At 46.0% G+C, this 15,746-nt stretch overlaps 1 protein-coding gene across 1 annotated transcript in view; it reads left to right on the top strand.

Moving 5' to 3' along the window:
• Positions 1–5,487: 5,487 nt before the first annotated feature.
• The window catches only part of LOC117884460, a 65,929-nt gene continuing 55,670 nt past the window's right edge, over positions 5,488–15,746 (top strand). The window contains exons 1-2 of the mRNA XM_034784877.1: positions 5,488–5,636; positions 15,139–15,492. Coding sequence (XP_034640768.1) covers positions 5,594–5,636; positions 15,139–15,492 — 397 coding nt within the window. The 5' untranslated portion in view covers positions 5,488–5,593. The remainder of the gene's footprint in view (positions 5,637–15,138; positions 15,493–15,746) is intronic.

Raw genomic sequence — 15,746 nt, 5'->3', positions numbered from 1 at the left:
ATCCTCCTCCTCTGAACCACACCTCATAACACAAAGTGAACTGAATGACCTTGTGAGGGATTTGGAACTACCCAAGAGTAAGGCAGAGCTGTTGGGCTCCAGACTACAGCAGTGGAATCTCCTGGCAGGTGATGTTAGGGTTTCCATGTTCCGTGACCGTCAAAAGGATCTTGTCCCATTCTTCTTCATGGAAGGTGATCTTGTGGCCTGCAACAACATCGATGGTGTGATGGCAGCCCTCAACATCGTTCATGATCCAGATGAGTGGAGACTGTTCATTGATTCATTGAAGACGAGTCTTAAAGCTGTTTTACTGCATAATGGCAATGTTTTGCCATCAATTCCAGTTGGTCATGCAGTCTATATGAAGGAAATCTATGACAACATGAAACAACTTTTGAGGTGCATAAACTATGACCAATATCAGTGGCAGCTTTGTGGCGATTTGAAGGTTGTTGCTCTCTTGCTTGGTCTGCAGACTGGATACACAAAGTACTGCTGTTTTCTCTGCGAATGGGATAGCAAGAGATTCCCACTACATCAAGAAAGATTGGCCACTCTGACAATCATTGGAGCCTGGGAGGAAAAGTGTTCAGCATCCACCACTTGTTGAATCAAAGAAGATTTTGTTACCACCTTTACACATCAAGCTGGGTCTGATGAAGAACTTTGTCAAGGCCATTGACAAAACACAAGCAGTTTTCAAGTACCTCCGTGGAAAATTTCCAAGGTTAAGTGAAGCTAAGATAAAGGAAGGTGTCTTTGTTGGTCCTCAGATTCGTGAACTTCTTCAAGATGATGCATTTGACCATGCACTGCGTGGCAAGGAAAAGACGGCATGGAAAGCCTTCCAGTTAGTGGCAATAAATTTTCTTGGAAACAACAAGGCAGACAACTACAGGTTGTTGGTGGAAAACCTCCTCAAGGCACACAAAAGCCTTGGTTGCAAAATGTCACTAAAGATACATTTTTTGCACTCTCATCTAGATTTTTTTCCACCGAACTGCGGAGCAGTGAGCGACGAGCTAGAGATAAGATTCCTGTTCACTGGAAGGAGATGGTTAAAACATTTACAGGTATTTCTTAAAAGTTTTTAAAATTCCTTTTCTTGATGTCTGTATACTGATCTAGTCACTATTTAGCCATATGCGGTGGAGAAGAAATCATTGGAATTTTGTAACCCTCTTCTCCCTCCCCCCCGCCTCCCCACAAAAGATATTTTTCTCCTATAATAGCAAATCTGTAACAAAGTGAATCTTACACAAAAAGAACAAGCATACAGTAAGTCAGAGAAACAATTTATACATGATTTTAATAAAAATGTTTCTCTTGTAAAACCTTCTGTGATCCAGCCCATATATAAAACAGCTGATTACTTGACTTTTGCTTTTGAAAACAGTTTTTTTCCCTAAAGGTGAATAAAGGGACATTGTCAGGTCAAAAACTATATCTTTCTAAAATAATATCCATATTCATGTTACTAAATAACATTAGACCAGTGTCTCCAAACTTCAGGGGTGGATTCCAGGGAGATATGAGTGAGAGAACAAGAGCCCTGTGGGCAGAGAGAAAGCTACATGACCTGGATCTACATTGCTTTCTACAACCATGTAAAAGTCTCCCACACACCTTTCCTTCTTTCTTCTATGGTGGCTCCTTACTGCAACCAGTTCTGGGAGCAGTGGATGTGTACAGGGTTACAGGTTCAGTCAGTAGTCCACTGATGCAAGTGTCTCCTGCTTGCTGGAGACTCAACTCAGCCATAACAACATGTGCAGTTCAGTCTCACAAGACCCCCACGGATGTCTTTTTCAAGCCCCAGGCAGGATGTGGTCTGTGGTTAGTGTGGGAGTGGAAAGGAAGAGCCTGCAGGGATGTGCAGCAAAAAAAGAGAGAGCCAAAGGGGGAAAAAACAAGACTGGGAGCAGGGGGAAGGAACTGGCTGAAAGAATAGCAGAGAAGGAGACAATGGACAGAAGTAAGGACATACAATGGCAACAGTTTTGGGCAGGAGCTGCGCCAGGGTTTTTGCCACACTAGGCAGCAGCGCTCCTCCTCTGAGCATTCGGCGGTGGGGGAGTCCTTCTGCTCTGTGTCTTTGGGGCACTTCAGTGGCGGGTCCTGGAGGGAGTGAAGGACCCGCCGCCGGATTTCCTCCAAAGACCCAGAGCAGAAGGACCACCTGCCACCGAATTTCCGCTGAGGGCGGCAAAATGCCGCCCCCAAAATCCTGCCACCCTAGGCGACTGCCTTGGGTCGCCTAGTGGAAGTGCCAGCCCTGGTTTTGGGGCATGGTGGGAGGACTCATGGAAGGGGGATCTGCTGAAGCATTGCAACAGGGTTTTCAACAAAATAAAGCTGGCAACTACGGGGTTGTGTTACTAACACAGAAAAATGTATACACCTAATTTACTTGTCATCATTTATACTCCGTGTTTGTTCTCTGCATTTCATGCTGCTTGAACAAGAGAAATAGAAGAGTTGTTTGAGATTTTCAAAGCAGTGTATTTGGGACGCACATCTTCTGTTTATTTCAACTGAAGATGTGTGGTGAAATCCACTTCTCTGAAAATCTCAGCAACCTGTCTCTTTGAAATAAACACAGACACAGGGATATTTCTATTGATGCTGCTAGGTATTCTAAAAGCTTGCTTTTGCAAAACTAAAATTTGCTTCTAAATTGACTTTACAAAGTCTCTGTAAAACCAAGAGGAAGAGGTTTCAGTCATTATACAATGGAGCAGCCCCTTCTGGTTTCTAGTGTCATTCTGCCGTCATGTGGTCCCTTCATTTTGCTCAATGGGGTGGGGGAAGAGAGGAGGGGGATCCCTTTCTGTAGTAGCAGAGTGGTTCTGACAGTTGAAATACTGTGGTTCCTCTGAGTGCAGGTTTTAGAAGGCAGGGACTATTCCTTCTGTATGGCACAGAACCCTGTCAGGAATTGGAGTTAGGAATGGAACAGGCAGTGGGATGAGTTAGGGTTGAACTGGATGGTTTCCAGATAGTAGTTTCCACAGTGGCTCAACTCTATGACTTTCCGAGGAAGATTCCTCCCCAGTTTTCCCTCTACCATGGATCTCTCCAGCAACCAGCCTGAGTATCTTAGGCTGGAAACTGGGTTTGCCCCATACAGCTTGATCCTGGTCCTACAGAAATCAGTACAGTTTTGACTGAGTTAACCTAAATTAGGACTTCAGAATTTGGTTCTGAATGTGAGGATTAAGGGGTGCAGAGGGCACACATGAGGCCTTCTGCCCTGGCTTGAGTGACAGTTAGTGAATTGAAAGGCCCATGGGATTATTAAGAATTTTTTTCAGGCCACTAATCTTGCATGAATGGGGAGAGATTGGAAAAGAGGAACCTGGCATTTCTCAGGACTATGTGAGCTGCAAATTCCAGACTACTTTTTACCCATAAAAAGAGAGAGCAGCAGGCCTCAGCGAGAACTTACTAAATCCTGATGTAGTTGACTCCAGATACTAATGTAGGTGCTTGAGGTATGAGTAGGCCCATTATGTCCCCTGAAGGAAGCTCACAGGCCTTAGAAGAGCATTCACAGCAGGTGAATTGGGGGGAGAGATTAGGTGGACGTATAGTTACCATCTCACGGCCTGTAGGAACCAGATATTTTCTAACTTTGGAAATAGTTTGGTCCAGGATAAGCTCAGGGATGGACAAAGGTTAGGAGGTGGGAGTTTTTGGTAACTTTTTCCAAACTGGTTCACCCTTCCTTCCTGCCGAATTTACAGAAACAGAAATGCCAATGATGGCCTTGACCATAAATGTTCTCCCTTAGGAGTCACCCATTTCAATATGTTTGAGTTTGTGTTTCATGCTGCTGTGGTGGCTTATGGCAGTACAGGGAGGCTTTCGTAGCACTTTGAGGCTTCTGGCCTTATGGGGAGGTTTTCATAGTGCTACAATGGCTTCTGGTGGTAGAGAGAGGCTTTCATAGCACTACGATGGCTTGTGGTGGTCCAGGGAAACGTTTATAGCTCTGTAATAGCTTGTGGCAGTAGGGGAAGGCTTTCATAGCGCTATGATGGCTTCTGGAAGTATGGGAGGCCTTCACCTATGAGAAACCATTACTGTATTCACAGATTAAAACATTTACTTAACATCAACATTAATACTTAACACTTGAATTGAGCTTTTAACATTTAACACCTGCCATTTAACATCCTGGGAGTGGTGATCAGCCAGTTGCAGGATGGATAGTGGAGATCTCATTCAAGAAGTAGGCATCCAGCTTTATTCACAGACAAACCCATACACTCTTAAATAACAGATAGAAAAAAAGATCAGACTTACACTCCTTATTTAAATTTTTCTCCAATTTGTCTATTCGTCCCCAGAGTGTGGCTGCCACAGCTGCGCTGTTGCTCTTCTGCCACGGATGCAGTGGTGGTTACTGCTCTTCTGTTGCTGCTGGCAAGGTAGCTCCTTGTTGCCAAGGCAACCTTGGAATTCTACTGTTGCTGCTTTTTCAGGTAGCTGCTTTCCAGGATGTTCCAGTCTTCTTTTCCAGCAGCTTCCATTCTTCAGCTTCAGCCTGCTGCTTCTTGGCTGCTTCTTGAGGCTTCAAGCTCCAAAAATACCCATGTCTAAGACAACCTCCAACAGAACTCCAGGGGACCTTGGCAAGACTTCCCAGCCATCCCTACTGCCCAGACAACCTGCCATACTTACTGACAGTGGATTAGGGAACTACCTGTGATGTCCTCCTACCCTCAGCCCAACTTGGTCAGATCGACAGTGGTTTTTCTAGCTCCCCCGAAGAGCTCGCATTTCTGAAGAGAAGACAAACAGATTTTTGATTAGAAGAGTCAATTCCATTTATTGGAGGGGAATAAAGTCATGTTACCACCAGTTTGTGAAAAGTATCACCTTGCCCCTTAAATGTGAAAGGACCAATGCAGCAGTTTGTGCAAAATGAGTTGGAGTGGCATACGCCGCTTGTTCACAGGCCCTACTCACCTTCTCTTCTGATTTTCACACCCACTACCCTTGTGGAAGTAGTGGAGGTTTATGAAGGAGTCTTTCTGCCCTCATGTGGTCTCTGTTCCCCAAATGGTATTTTCTACATGGATGTCTTCCTTGGGGCAGGGAAGAAGAACCAGCTAGTGACTCAGCGACTACTGCATCTTTGACCCAGATACCTTAGGGGGCTGCTTTTCAGATGATGGCTCAGGCCCAATGGAATCCTTGGTAAGTGGGAGGCTAAACTAGCTTCCATTTCACCTGACATTTGTCCACTGAGTGAGGCCTACACTATCCTGGTACACTGCAGGAGTCACACCACTGATATGGGCAGGGATAGCAAATTCTGTGGGCACCTCAGGTTGTCTTTTCTAAGGAAGACTTTCTCCTACTGCCTAAGAGCCTCTAGTCTTGGGACTCTATTTCCCGAGGTATAAACTACCTCTGTCATCTAAAATAAACAGCATATCTTGCAGTTGTGAATTTATCTGTTTCCTGTTACTTTTTCTTGTGATCACTCAACTTCTGCTTTCCTCTCTCTTCACAAGAAATTTTTTAGAATTGGAGACAAAACCAAGAAGAGGAAACCTTTGCAACCCTTCCTCACAGAAGAATGTATTTTTTGGTGATCCTGACTTTTCTAGGACGAATTACTGGTATGTTTCCTATTAAGAAAAATTGCTCATTTCTATGCATATCTCACTTTCTTAATTCTTAAGAGTATTTTGTGTCAAGTTCATTTTCTGGGATGTTTAATCTAAACACGTACTGAAGTGTAGCATAAATATGAAATTAAAGAATTAGAGTTGGTTTAAGTTTGGTTAAGAATAGATTGTGTTATAAAGAAAGGCCCTGACTAGCAAGTAGAAGGAAAGCCTTGAAAATAATAAGGCCAAAAGACATGGAGTAGGGAGGATGGCTGGTTCAAAATATAATTAATGAGATAAGGAAATTTCTAAAAAGAATGCCTCTGATTGACAGGGTTGTCTGCATATGGTTTTAAATACGGCAAAGAGAATCTGTCTTAATAGGAGCCAGCTTGGACCTTTCCACCCCACATACCTGTATGATCTTAAAAGTAAAGCCTGGGTGAACCCGAGTGCAATGAAAATCTGTTGGACAGTAGGGAGAAGGAGAAGAGATAAGGAGCAAAGATCTTGGGAGAAAGCAGGTTATAAACCTTATCTGGATTAAAACTGAAAATTAGGGTGAACTGTCTCTAATTATCCATTAGCTAATTTTTTGAAGGGCATAAAAAGTTATGAATTTGAGGGTTGTCACACCCTACTACCTGATCATGTTTGTGCACAGCAGGACTAGATGGTTTTCCCTAGGTCTGGCCTATTTGTAAGTGATCACATGCTTATGAATACTTTGTTACTGTACTGAATGTAGTGACTGCTTATTTTAAGGCTGACAGGCATGTTTAGAGGCATGTTAAAATACTGTTTGGTCTTTGGACTGAATAAAAGAATTTATGGTTAAATTAGTGTCTGGTGGTCTCCCATATTAATAAATAATAATTCAACAAAGTATTTCCGATTGCAAGCTATATTTACTGACTTAAAAATGTTGTAAAAGGTTATTTTCTCAACCAATACATGGACTGGGAAGTGGGGAGGGCATTAGAGATGTCTGGAAAGTGCATTTGTTTGATATACGGAGGGGGAGGCTTAGGGGAATGTTTCAAAAGTGCACATAGCAGGTGGCAAAGTTAAATGGGAATGGGGAGTTTTTACTGGTGGTTCCCAGATCTCTTTTCCTTAGCAATAGATCCAGCAACAGCTGTGAGATGCAGTGAATCTATGGCTACACCAGGGTCTGTGGGAACACTTGTGCAACAAAAGCAAAGATATCAGCGTGAACTCTTTCTTCGGTTTTGTCAAGTGGCAATGACATTTTATATTGCACTAAGCAAAAGTGAGTCACTTTTTAGGGAAGCGATATCTCTATATTTGGGTCAGATCTTGCCTCCCTTACTCAGAAGGAGTAGCACCTTTCTTGCTACTCCCAGCGATAAGGGTCACAGAGTCTGGCCCTCAGTGAGCCTACAGAGTGCTAATATTTTACATGTCACCAATTACCATTTTGCTAAGGAAATTTTCAAAGAGTTAGAAATTGCATTCAGCCCTATTTATTTATTTAATTGAATATGGGCTCAAACCTGCTACTTGTGAAATCAAAGAGTCCCATAGACTTCTAAGGAAGCAGGACTGGGTCTTAAAAATACACAAGTTCTGAATGTGACTGACCAGTGCTTCCTTTTTTTTTTGGTACAAAAATATTTTTTCCCCAGCTGTATGTGCATAACTGAGCTTCAAACACAGCTTTGTGCTAGCCAAAGTCACACCCACAGCTGAGGAGGAGAGAAAAGATATATTAACTGTCAACCTCTAATTTTGCTTTTGAAAGTATACATGGGATATATTGTGTATCATGTGTCCACAGCTGATAGTAAAACCATGTAATGTTGGAAAAGTTTCTGTTCAGAACCAGTTTTGTAGATTGTCCTGAGGTGGAGACAGAATCAAAGCAAACAGTTATGGTCTTGTCCCTTAATAGTTTTCAAGTGATTGCAGACATGTGACTGTCTTGAGCCATTGTTTTCTTCTTATTGAGTATGTTTCCTAACCACGCCCTTATTAAGCTAAATTAATACATTCATACAATAAACACCCCAATAACCAGTTCAAGACACAGCATCAATAAAATATCATAGGGCAGGATCAAATCAGTCATACCCCGATTGGCTAAATCTACCCCCAAGAGATCCAACAGAAGCTATTTTAAGTAATTTTCTTAGGTCTTTGTGGCAAGGACTCTCCTATGAAAGGGAACTGCTTTATAAGGGGGGAAAAGTCCCATTGGGGCACCATCCTGTTGTGGGAGGCAGAGAATAGGCCCTGAAAAGTCAATCTGCCTTTCACTCTGTTCAGAAAGAGCACAATAGAGGAGATTGGAGGGCTCATGGTCTAGTGCAGGGAGAGTCTGTCACAGCGTCTGCTCATGGCAGAAGGATGCTGCGGGGAGAGAGGAATGCAGGGCCTGTTGGGGCTTTTGTAGTTTGGACAAGTATTGACCTTTTAGAGTCCATGGCTGGCAAAACGTCCTCAACTTTGCTGGTCAAAATTTAACAAAATTCAAATTCTGATAAAATTTTACATAAAATTTTTGAATTTCAATGGATAAAAAACTGGAAAAAAAAATGTTATGAATATTTTCACAACCTTCTAATCAAAACAAGAAATTTCAATGAAAAAAAAGGGGAATATATTTCCCTATCTTTCAACCAGCTGTGGTTCTAAACCCTAATTTATTCAGTACTGTATTTAAAAAGCTGTGAAAATACAAAAGCTAAAATGCTTTGTTGATTTACTTACCATCATCTATGCTTATATTAACATAGCTCTAAGTATGCTTAATTTTTTGCAGCAGACCAGCCGGAGGAGCTCATGCAGAGTTTTTTGTTGCATTTCACCAAAATGGCTATATTTTATAATAACTCTAAAAAAATTTAGGAAAGAGGATTGGAGGCATAATCGTGACGACAGTGCCTCTTCGACACATGCCTCAAAGCCTTTGTAATTCACATGTAGGCCCCAATTCTGTAATCAGTAATGGCAGGTGAGTAACTTTATGCATGTGAATAGTCCCACTGAATTTTGGAACTGTTCATATGCAAAAAGGTTCTCAGGATCAGGGACTTAATCTCTATGTAGCTTGCTAAAAGTTAACTAGCAAGGGCCAGATTTTCTAAGTGAAAAATGCAGTTTTGTGCCATGGCTGCTTGTGATTGGCCATTGGTCAAGGGAATTAATAAATATGGAAATTGTTAGTATAAGAATACTGTGACAAAGTTCCTCCTCTATCTTGGTGGGTCCTGCGCTTATTGGCGGATTATCCTGCCTCAGAGATTCACCATGTGGGTTGGGGAACAGCCCAGAGACCTTCCCCTCTGGAAGAACCCACAGTCCAGGTCAATTGGGAGGTTTGGAGGGAACCCGGGCCCACCCTCTACTCCGGGTTCCAGCCCAGGGCCCTGTGGACTGCAGCTGTCTATAGTGCCTCCTGTACCTGCTGCATGACAGCTACAACTCCCTGGGCTACTTCCCCATGGCCTCCTCTAAACACCTTCCTTATTCTCACCACAGGACCTTCCTCCTGGTGTCTGATAACACTTGTGCTCCTCAGTCCTCCAGCAGCACACCCTCTCTCACTCAGCTTCTTACTCCTCTTGCTCCCAGCTCCTCACACTCCCCCCACAAACTGAAGTGAGCTCCTTTTAAAACCCAGGTGCCCTGATTAGCCTGCCTTAATTGATTCTAGCATTCTTAATTGGCTTCAGGTGTCCTAAATTAGCCTGCCTGCCTTAACTGGTTCTAGTAGGTTCCTGATTACCCTAGTGCAGCCCCTGCTCTTGTCACTCAGGGAACAGAAAACTACTCATCCAGTGACCAGAATATTTGCCCTCTACCAGACTCCTGTACACCACTGGTCTGGGTCTGTCACATATCCCTCTCCCCTGCTCAACGCCAAGGGGTTGGGCAGCTTGGGACGCCAGACAGTGCACACGTGACAAGCCATCGGCGTTGCCATGATGGCTCCCTGATCTGTGTTGCACATGGAACTGGAAAGGTTGGAGGGATAAGAACCATCTGGTCACCCTTGTGTTCTTCTCCTTGTTCCACTGCATCCATTGAAGAGGGGCACGGTCGGTCACGAGGACAAATCTGCGCCCGAGCAGGTAGTAGCGCAATCTTTCCATGGCCCATTTTACAGCAAGGCATTCTCTCTCCACCACTGCATATTTTTGTTCCCTTGGAAGGAGTTTCCGACTGAGGTATAGAATTGGGTGTTCCTCCTCCCCGACCATCTGTGATAGAACAGCCCCCAACCCTACTTCCGATGCATCTGTCTGCTTGGTGAAATCAGGGGCTATCAGTACAGGGTTACTGCAGGGGGCAGTCCGTAGGTCTGTGAATGCTTCCTCTGCTGCGTCAGACCATCTCACCAGATCAGGTCCACGGGCTTTCACTAGGTCTGTCAGGTGGCTTGCCCTTGTGGCAAAGTGGGGGATAAATCGTCGGTAATACTCCACCACACCTAGGAACGCCCGGACTTGTTTCTTGCGACTTGGTCGGGGCCAATTTTGGATGGCCTCTAACTTGTTCACTTGGGGTTTTACCAAACTTTTTCCCACAATGTAGCCAAGATATTTGGCCTCTGTAAACCCTACAGTGCACTTGGCAGGTTTGCTGTAAGGCCAGCTCGCCTGAAGGTATCGAGGACTGCCTCCATCTTCTCCAGGTGGGTTTCCCAGTCTGGGGTATGAATGACCACATCGTCCAAGGAGGCAGCAGCATAACTGTTATGTGGGTGTAATAACTTGTCTATGAGGCGCTGGAAGGTAGCTGGGGCCCCATGTAGTCCAAAAGGGAGGACAGTATATTGAAAAAGACCCTCTGGTGTAGAGAACGCAGTCTTTTCCTTTGCGTCTTCTGCAAGGGGAATCTGCCAGTACCCCTTTGTCAAGTCTAGGGTAGTCAAGTACCGGGCCTTACCCAGTCGGTCCACTAGCTCATCTATGCGAGGTATGGGGTATGTGTCGAACTGGGATACTTCGTTTAGTCGCCGGAAGTCGTTGCTAAATCTTGTGGTGCCATCAGGTTTGGGCACCAGCACGATTGGGCTGGACCACTGACTGTGGGATTCTTCGATGATCCCCAATTCCAGCATTTTTTTTACTTCTGCTTTTATTTCCTCCCTTTTTGCCGCTGGCACCCGATAGGGCCTCATTGTTACTCTGGCCCCAGGGTTCGTGACGATGTGGTGATATGTCTCGGTTGTTCGACCCGGTTTTGTCAAGAACACATCTTAGTTCTGGAAGATCATCTCAGACACCTCATTCTTCTGGTCTGGGGTTAAATCGGGAGACACTCTCACCTGTTTGGAAGGCTTGTTTTCCTGGGTTAGGTCTTTTTGGACCGTTGTGCATGCCTCTTGTTCAAGCCAGCATTTCAGAAGGTTAATGTGATAAATCTGTTCTTGTTTTCTGCGTCCTGGCTGCCGCACCTTGTAGGTTACCTCCCCCACGGGTTCAACCACCTCATAGGTCTCCTGCCATTGGGCCAGAAGCTTGCTTTCTGCCGTGGGTACCAACACCATAACCCGATCCCCTGGTTGGAACTGTCGCACTTTTGCCTGGCGATTGTAATGGGTTCGCTGGGCCTCCTGTGCCTTCTCCAAATGTTCCTGTACAATAGGGGTAACCCGGGCTATCCGGTCTCGCATCTGCATTACATGCTCTATTATATTTCTCCCCTCATTGGGTTCCTCTTCCCAGATCTCTTTGGCGATATCTAGTATGCCATGGGGGTGACACCTGAATAATAACTCGAAGGGGGAAAATCCAGTTGAGGCCTGAGGTACCTCCCGGACAGCGAACATAAGGTAGGATAGTAGGGTGTCTCAATCCTTCCCGTCCCGACTTATCACCTTCCTTATCATAGCCTTGAGGGTTTGGTTAAACCTTTCTACCAACCCATCAGTCTGCGGATGGTAGACTGAAGTTCTCAGGGTATGTATATGGAGCAGCGTACAGAGGTCCTTCATTAGCTTCGACATAAATGGGGTTCCTTGGTCGGTTAATATCTTCTTCGGTAGCCCCATTCGGGCAAAGGTCCCCACCAGCTCTTTGGCTATAGTTTTAGAGGCAGTGTTCCGCAGGGGGACAGCTTCTGGGTAGCGAGTAGCATAGTCCAAAACAACAAGTATATATTGGTGGCCCCGAGCCGTCTTCTCCAGGGGTCCCACTAGGTCCATGGCTATTCGCTCGAAGGGGACCTCTATGATGGGAAGGGATACTAAAGGTGCCCTCAAGTGGGGACGGGGACTGTGCAGCTGACACTCCGGGCAGGAGGCACAGTACCTCCGCACTTCTTCATGTACTGAGGGCCAGAAGAACCGTCGTAGGACTCGTGCCAGGGTCTTCTCTACCCCCAAATGCCCCCCAAAAAGATGACTATGATCAAGACTTAATACAGCGTTCTGGTGTTTTTGAGGTACTAGGATCTGCTGTACCTTCTGCCCCTGTACTGGTGCAACCCGGTATAAGAGATCCTTCTTCATTATGAAGTAGGGTCCTGGTCCCTGGGTTTTCCCTTCCACGGGGACCCCATCTATTTCAGTCACTTCCTTCCTAATGTTGTCATACCTTGGGTCTTCTGCCTGGTCCCGTCCAAAATTTCCTCTCCCGGGGCTAATCTGCCCAAGATCTAGGGGCCCAGTCTCTGTTGCCTCTACTGGTTCAGAAGCATTAGGGTGGGGGGTCAGACTCAGGTGCTTCTCCCTCCTGCGTGGCCTCCTTTTCAGCTGCGCGGGTCCGCCTACCTACAAGAGTGACCCTCTGGCTTTGGGTCAGTATTCGGGTTCCTAAGGCCTTAGCTGCCCTTCTTTCCCTTTTTGTCTTTCTACCCTGTCTGGGAGTGGAGAACAAATCTGGAGATATTTCAGAGAAGATTGGGGTTGACAGTCTGCTGTGGATGCCTCACCAATTTTAAGATCCCCATCTTTCTCCAATCCCCCTACTGGGAGTAAGTTTCTAAACCCTGGGAAGTCCCTCCCTATGAGCACCGGGTATGGGAGTTTAGGGACTACACCTGCTGCTACCTCAGTAGTGTTCCCTTGGATCTCGATTTTTACTGGGATGGTGGGGTAGTAATTAACTGTCCCATGGACACATGTTATCCCAGTACATTTAGCCTGTAGCAGCTGACTACGCTTCACGAGCTTCCATGAGATAAGCGTGGTAGCACCTCCCCGAATCAACCAGTGCCGTGGTCCCTACCCCATTTAGTTTCACTGGTCTGGTATACATATGTGAGGTTAGTGAGACCCCCACAAGGGGGATTAGGGAGCATGGATCTGCCCAGTTCCCCAGGTTACACTGCATAGGCTCCTCAGCATTGGGACATTGTGCAGCTATGTGTCCCCACTCCCCACAGGCATAACATCTGTATGGAGCCCTAGGCGTTCCCCAGTCTCTTGATTTGGGCAATCTAACATCACGATCCTCTTCTCCCTCAGTGCTCCGACTCTTTGTGGCCTCTGATGGGCCTTCAGCCTCTCTCTTTTTCCACCTGGGCCCTCCTGGTGGCCCAGTCACCCGAACTTTAGGGCTTGGTGCTGCTAGTTTAACCTGGGGTGCCTCTTCCTTAACTGGTTGGGTCAGCTCCCTCGCTGTCCTTCGCCTCTCTACCAGGGCAACAACCTCATCATAGGTGGCAGGTTCGTTCTGGCTTACCCAGGCACGAAGGTCTGGCAGTAGTCCCCTCATGTATCAGTCGATGACCAGATCCTCTAGTATCTCTTCTGGACTCCGGGACTCTGTTTGCAACCACTTTCGTGCAAGATGGATGAGGTTATACAATTGGGACCGCGGGGTTTTGTCTTCCTGGTACCGCCAACCGTGATACCACTGGGCCCGCACTGCGGTCGTTACCCCAGGTCTGGCCAGGATCTCTGCTTTCAGCTGGAGGTAGTCTGCTGCAGCCTCTTCAGGCAGATCATGGTAGGCCTTCTGGGCCTCCCCACACAGGAATGGGGCAAGGATGCCAGACCACTGATCTCGAGGCCAGGCCTCCCGTAGGGCTGTCCTCTCAAAAGCCAGAAGGTATGCCTCTACATCATCCTCCCGTGTCATTTTCTGCAGCCAGTGGCTGGACCGTATGAGCTGCATCCCATCATTGCCGCAGTTCAGCTCTGTAAGGGTCTTTACCTGGTTTACCAGTTCCCGCAACATAGCTCGGTGTTGGGCAGCCTGGTCCATCAGCAGGCGATTAGTCTCTTGCTGCAGCCGCACTGCCTCCTGTTGGGCGGCTGCCTGGACACGGGTAGCCTCCTGCTGGGCCACTGTGGCTTGTATCAGTGCCCGCACTACGTCATCCATTGTGATTGAAAATAAATAAATAAATAAACCCTCTCTTTTTTTTTTTTTAAATCACCCTCCTTCTTCCGCCATGCTGTGCACACCAAGATCCCACCCCGGACACCAGTTGTGACAAAGTTCCTCCTCTATCTTGGTGGGTCCTGTGCTTATTGGCGGATTTTCCTGCCTCAGAGATTCACCATGTGGGTTGGGGAACAGCCCAGAGACCTTCCCCTCTGGGAGAACCCACAGTCGAGGTCAATTGGGAGGTTTGGGGGGAACCCGGGCCCACCCTCTACTCCGGGTTCCAGCCCAGGGCCCTGTGGACTGCAGCTGTCTATAGTGCCTCCTGTAACTGCTGCATGACAGCTACAACTCCCTGGGCTACTTCCCCATGGCCTCCTCCAAACACCTCCCTTATTCTCACCACAGGACCTTCCTCCTGGTGTCTGATAACGCTTGTACTCCTCAGTCCTCCAGCAGCACACCCTCTCACTCTCAGCTTCTTGTGCCTCTTGCTCCCAGCTCCTCAGATTCCCACCACAAACTGAAGTGAGCTCCTTTTAAAACCCAGGTGCCCTGATTAGCCTGCCTTAATTGATTCTAGCAGCTTCTTCTTAATTGGCTCCAGGTGTCCTAATTAGCCTGCCTGCCTTAACTGGTTCTAGCAGGTTCCTGATTACTCTAGTGCAGCCCCTGCTCTGGTCACTCAGGGAACAGAAAACTACTCATCCAGTGACCAGTATATTTGCCCTCTACCAGACTCCTGTACCCCACTGGTCTGGGTCTGTCACAATACATATTTGTACCCTATTTTCTTCTTTTGAACTCTCTTTGGTGTCATTCTCTTGGTCAGAAATGGCCACAAAAACACCCTTTAAAACAAAGCCAATGTCAAGACTTAAGCTATATAATTTGATGAGCATTCACTATGAACTGTGCAATATTCTGCTCATTCCGCATGGTCCAAGTATAAAATTCCAGATCTGTGTTCTTAGTGCTAGATCCTACAAAGTACTGTGGGGGTCATAGGAAGTGCTCAGAGCCCCGAGCTTCTGCTGATGGCAAGGGGAGGATGTTCAGCATGACCCAGGAGGAAACCAGGAGCATCCCAGAAGCACACAAGCTCGCAGGATTGGTGCTTATAACCTGCAGCACTTTCTTTACAGTATTATTTGTAGGATGATTTCTAAATCATTTTGCATCATTAACCATTTCCATATTTTTAACAGGTGAGACTTTCTTTCATCATTATGAAAATGGAAATTTCACACTTACGTGCAATGAAACAGTGGCTAATGGGAAGAAGGAAACAGTTTGGTATGAAACTGAAGAAACTCTGCAAAAATTCCAAGTAATCAAATGCAGTAATCAACAGCCCAAAGTAATGAACGGACCAAACAAATGCTCTGATAAAACAAGGTGTACAAACCAATTATTAAATTCTGCTTCCAGAGGTGGTGGGGTATTTGCATGTGAGCAATTTACAAATACTGGAACATCACAGACTTGCCCACTTTTTACCAATGTGACTCACTGCAGACATTATAACTTTTTTATTGTGGTGATAATAAACCTAACTGCAGGTGAGTGCTTTTCTGGTGGGGGTGGGGGAGGGAGGGTTTATTTTTATCAATAAATTCTAGAGCTGAGAGGCCAGAAAGGGAGTTAGTGAGTTTAAGAGGAGCTTATTTAGAGAATTCAGGACTGAGGACCAGATTCTCCCCCTTTTACTTACAGTGAATAGTACTATTCTCCACCAGTGTTCCCTTGACTTAAATAAGGAACACTTATGGAGGAGGTGTTCTATGAGTGAGGGTGACTGAATTTGGCTTTGAAT

Source organism: Trachemys scripta, chromosome 10 (genome assembly GCF_013100865.1).
Source record: "Trachemys scripta elegans isolate TJP31775 chromosome 10, CAS_Tse_1.0, whole genome shotgun sequence".
NCBI classification, from domain to species: domain Eukaryota; kingdom Metazoa; phylum Chordata; order Testudines; family Emydidae; genus Trachemys; species Trachemys scripta.
Note: the sequence above shows the minus strand (reverse complement) of the source record. Positions and strands in the feature narration are given on the sequence as shown.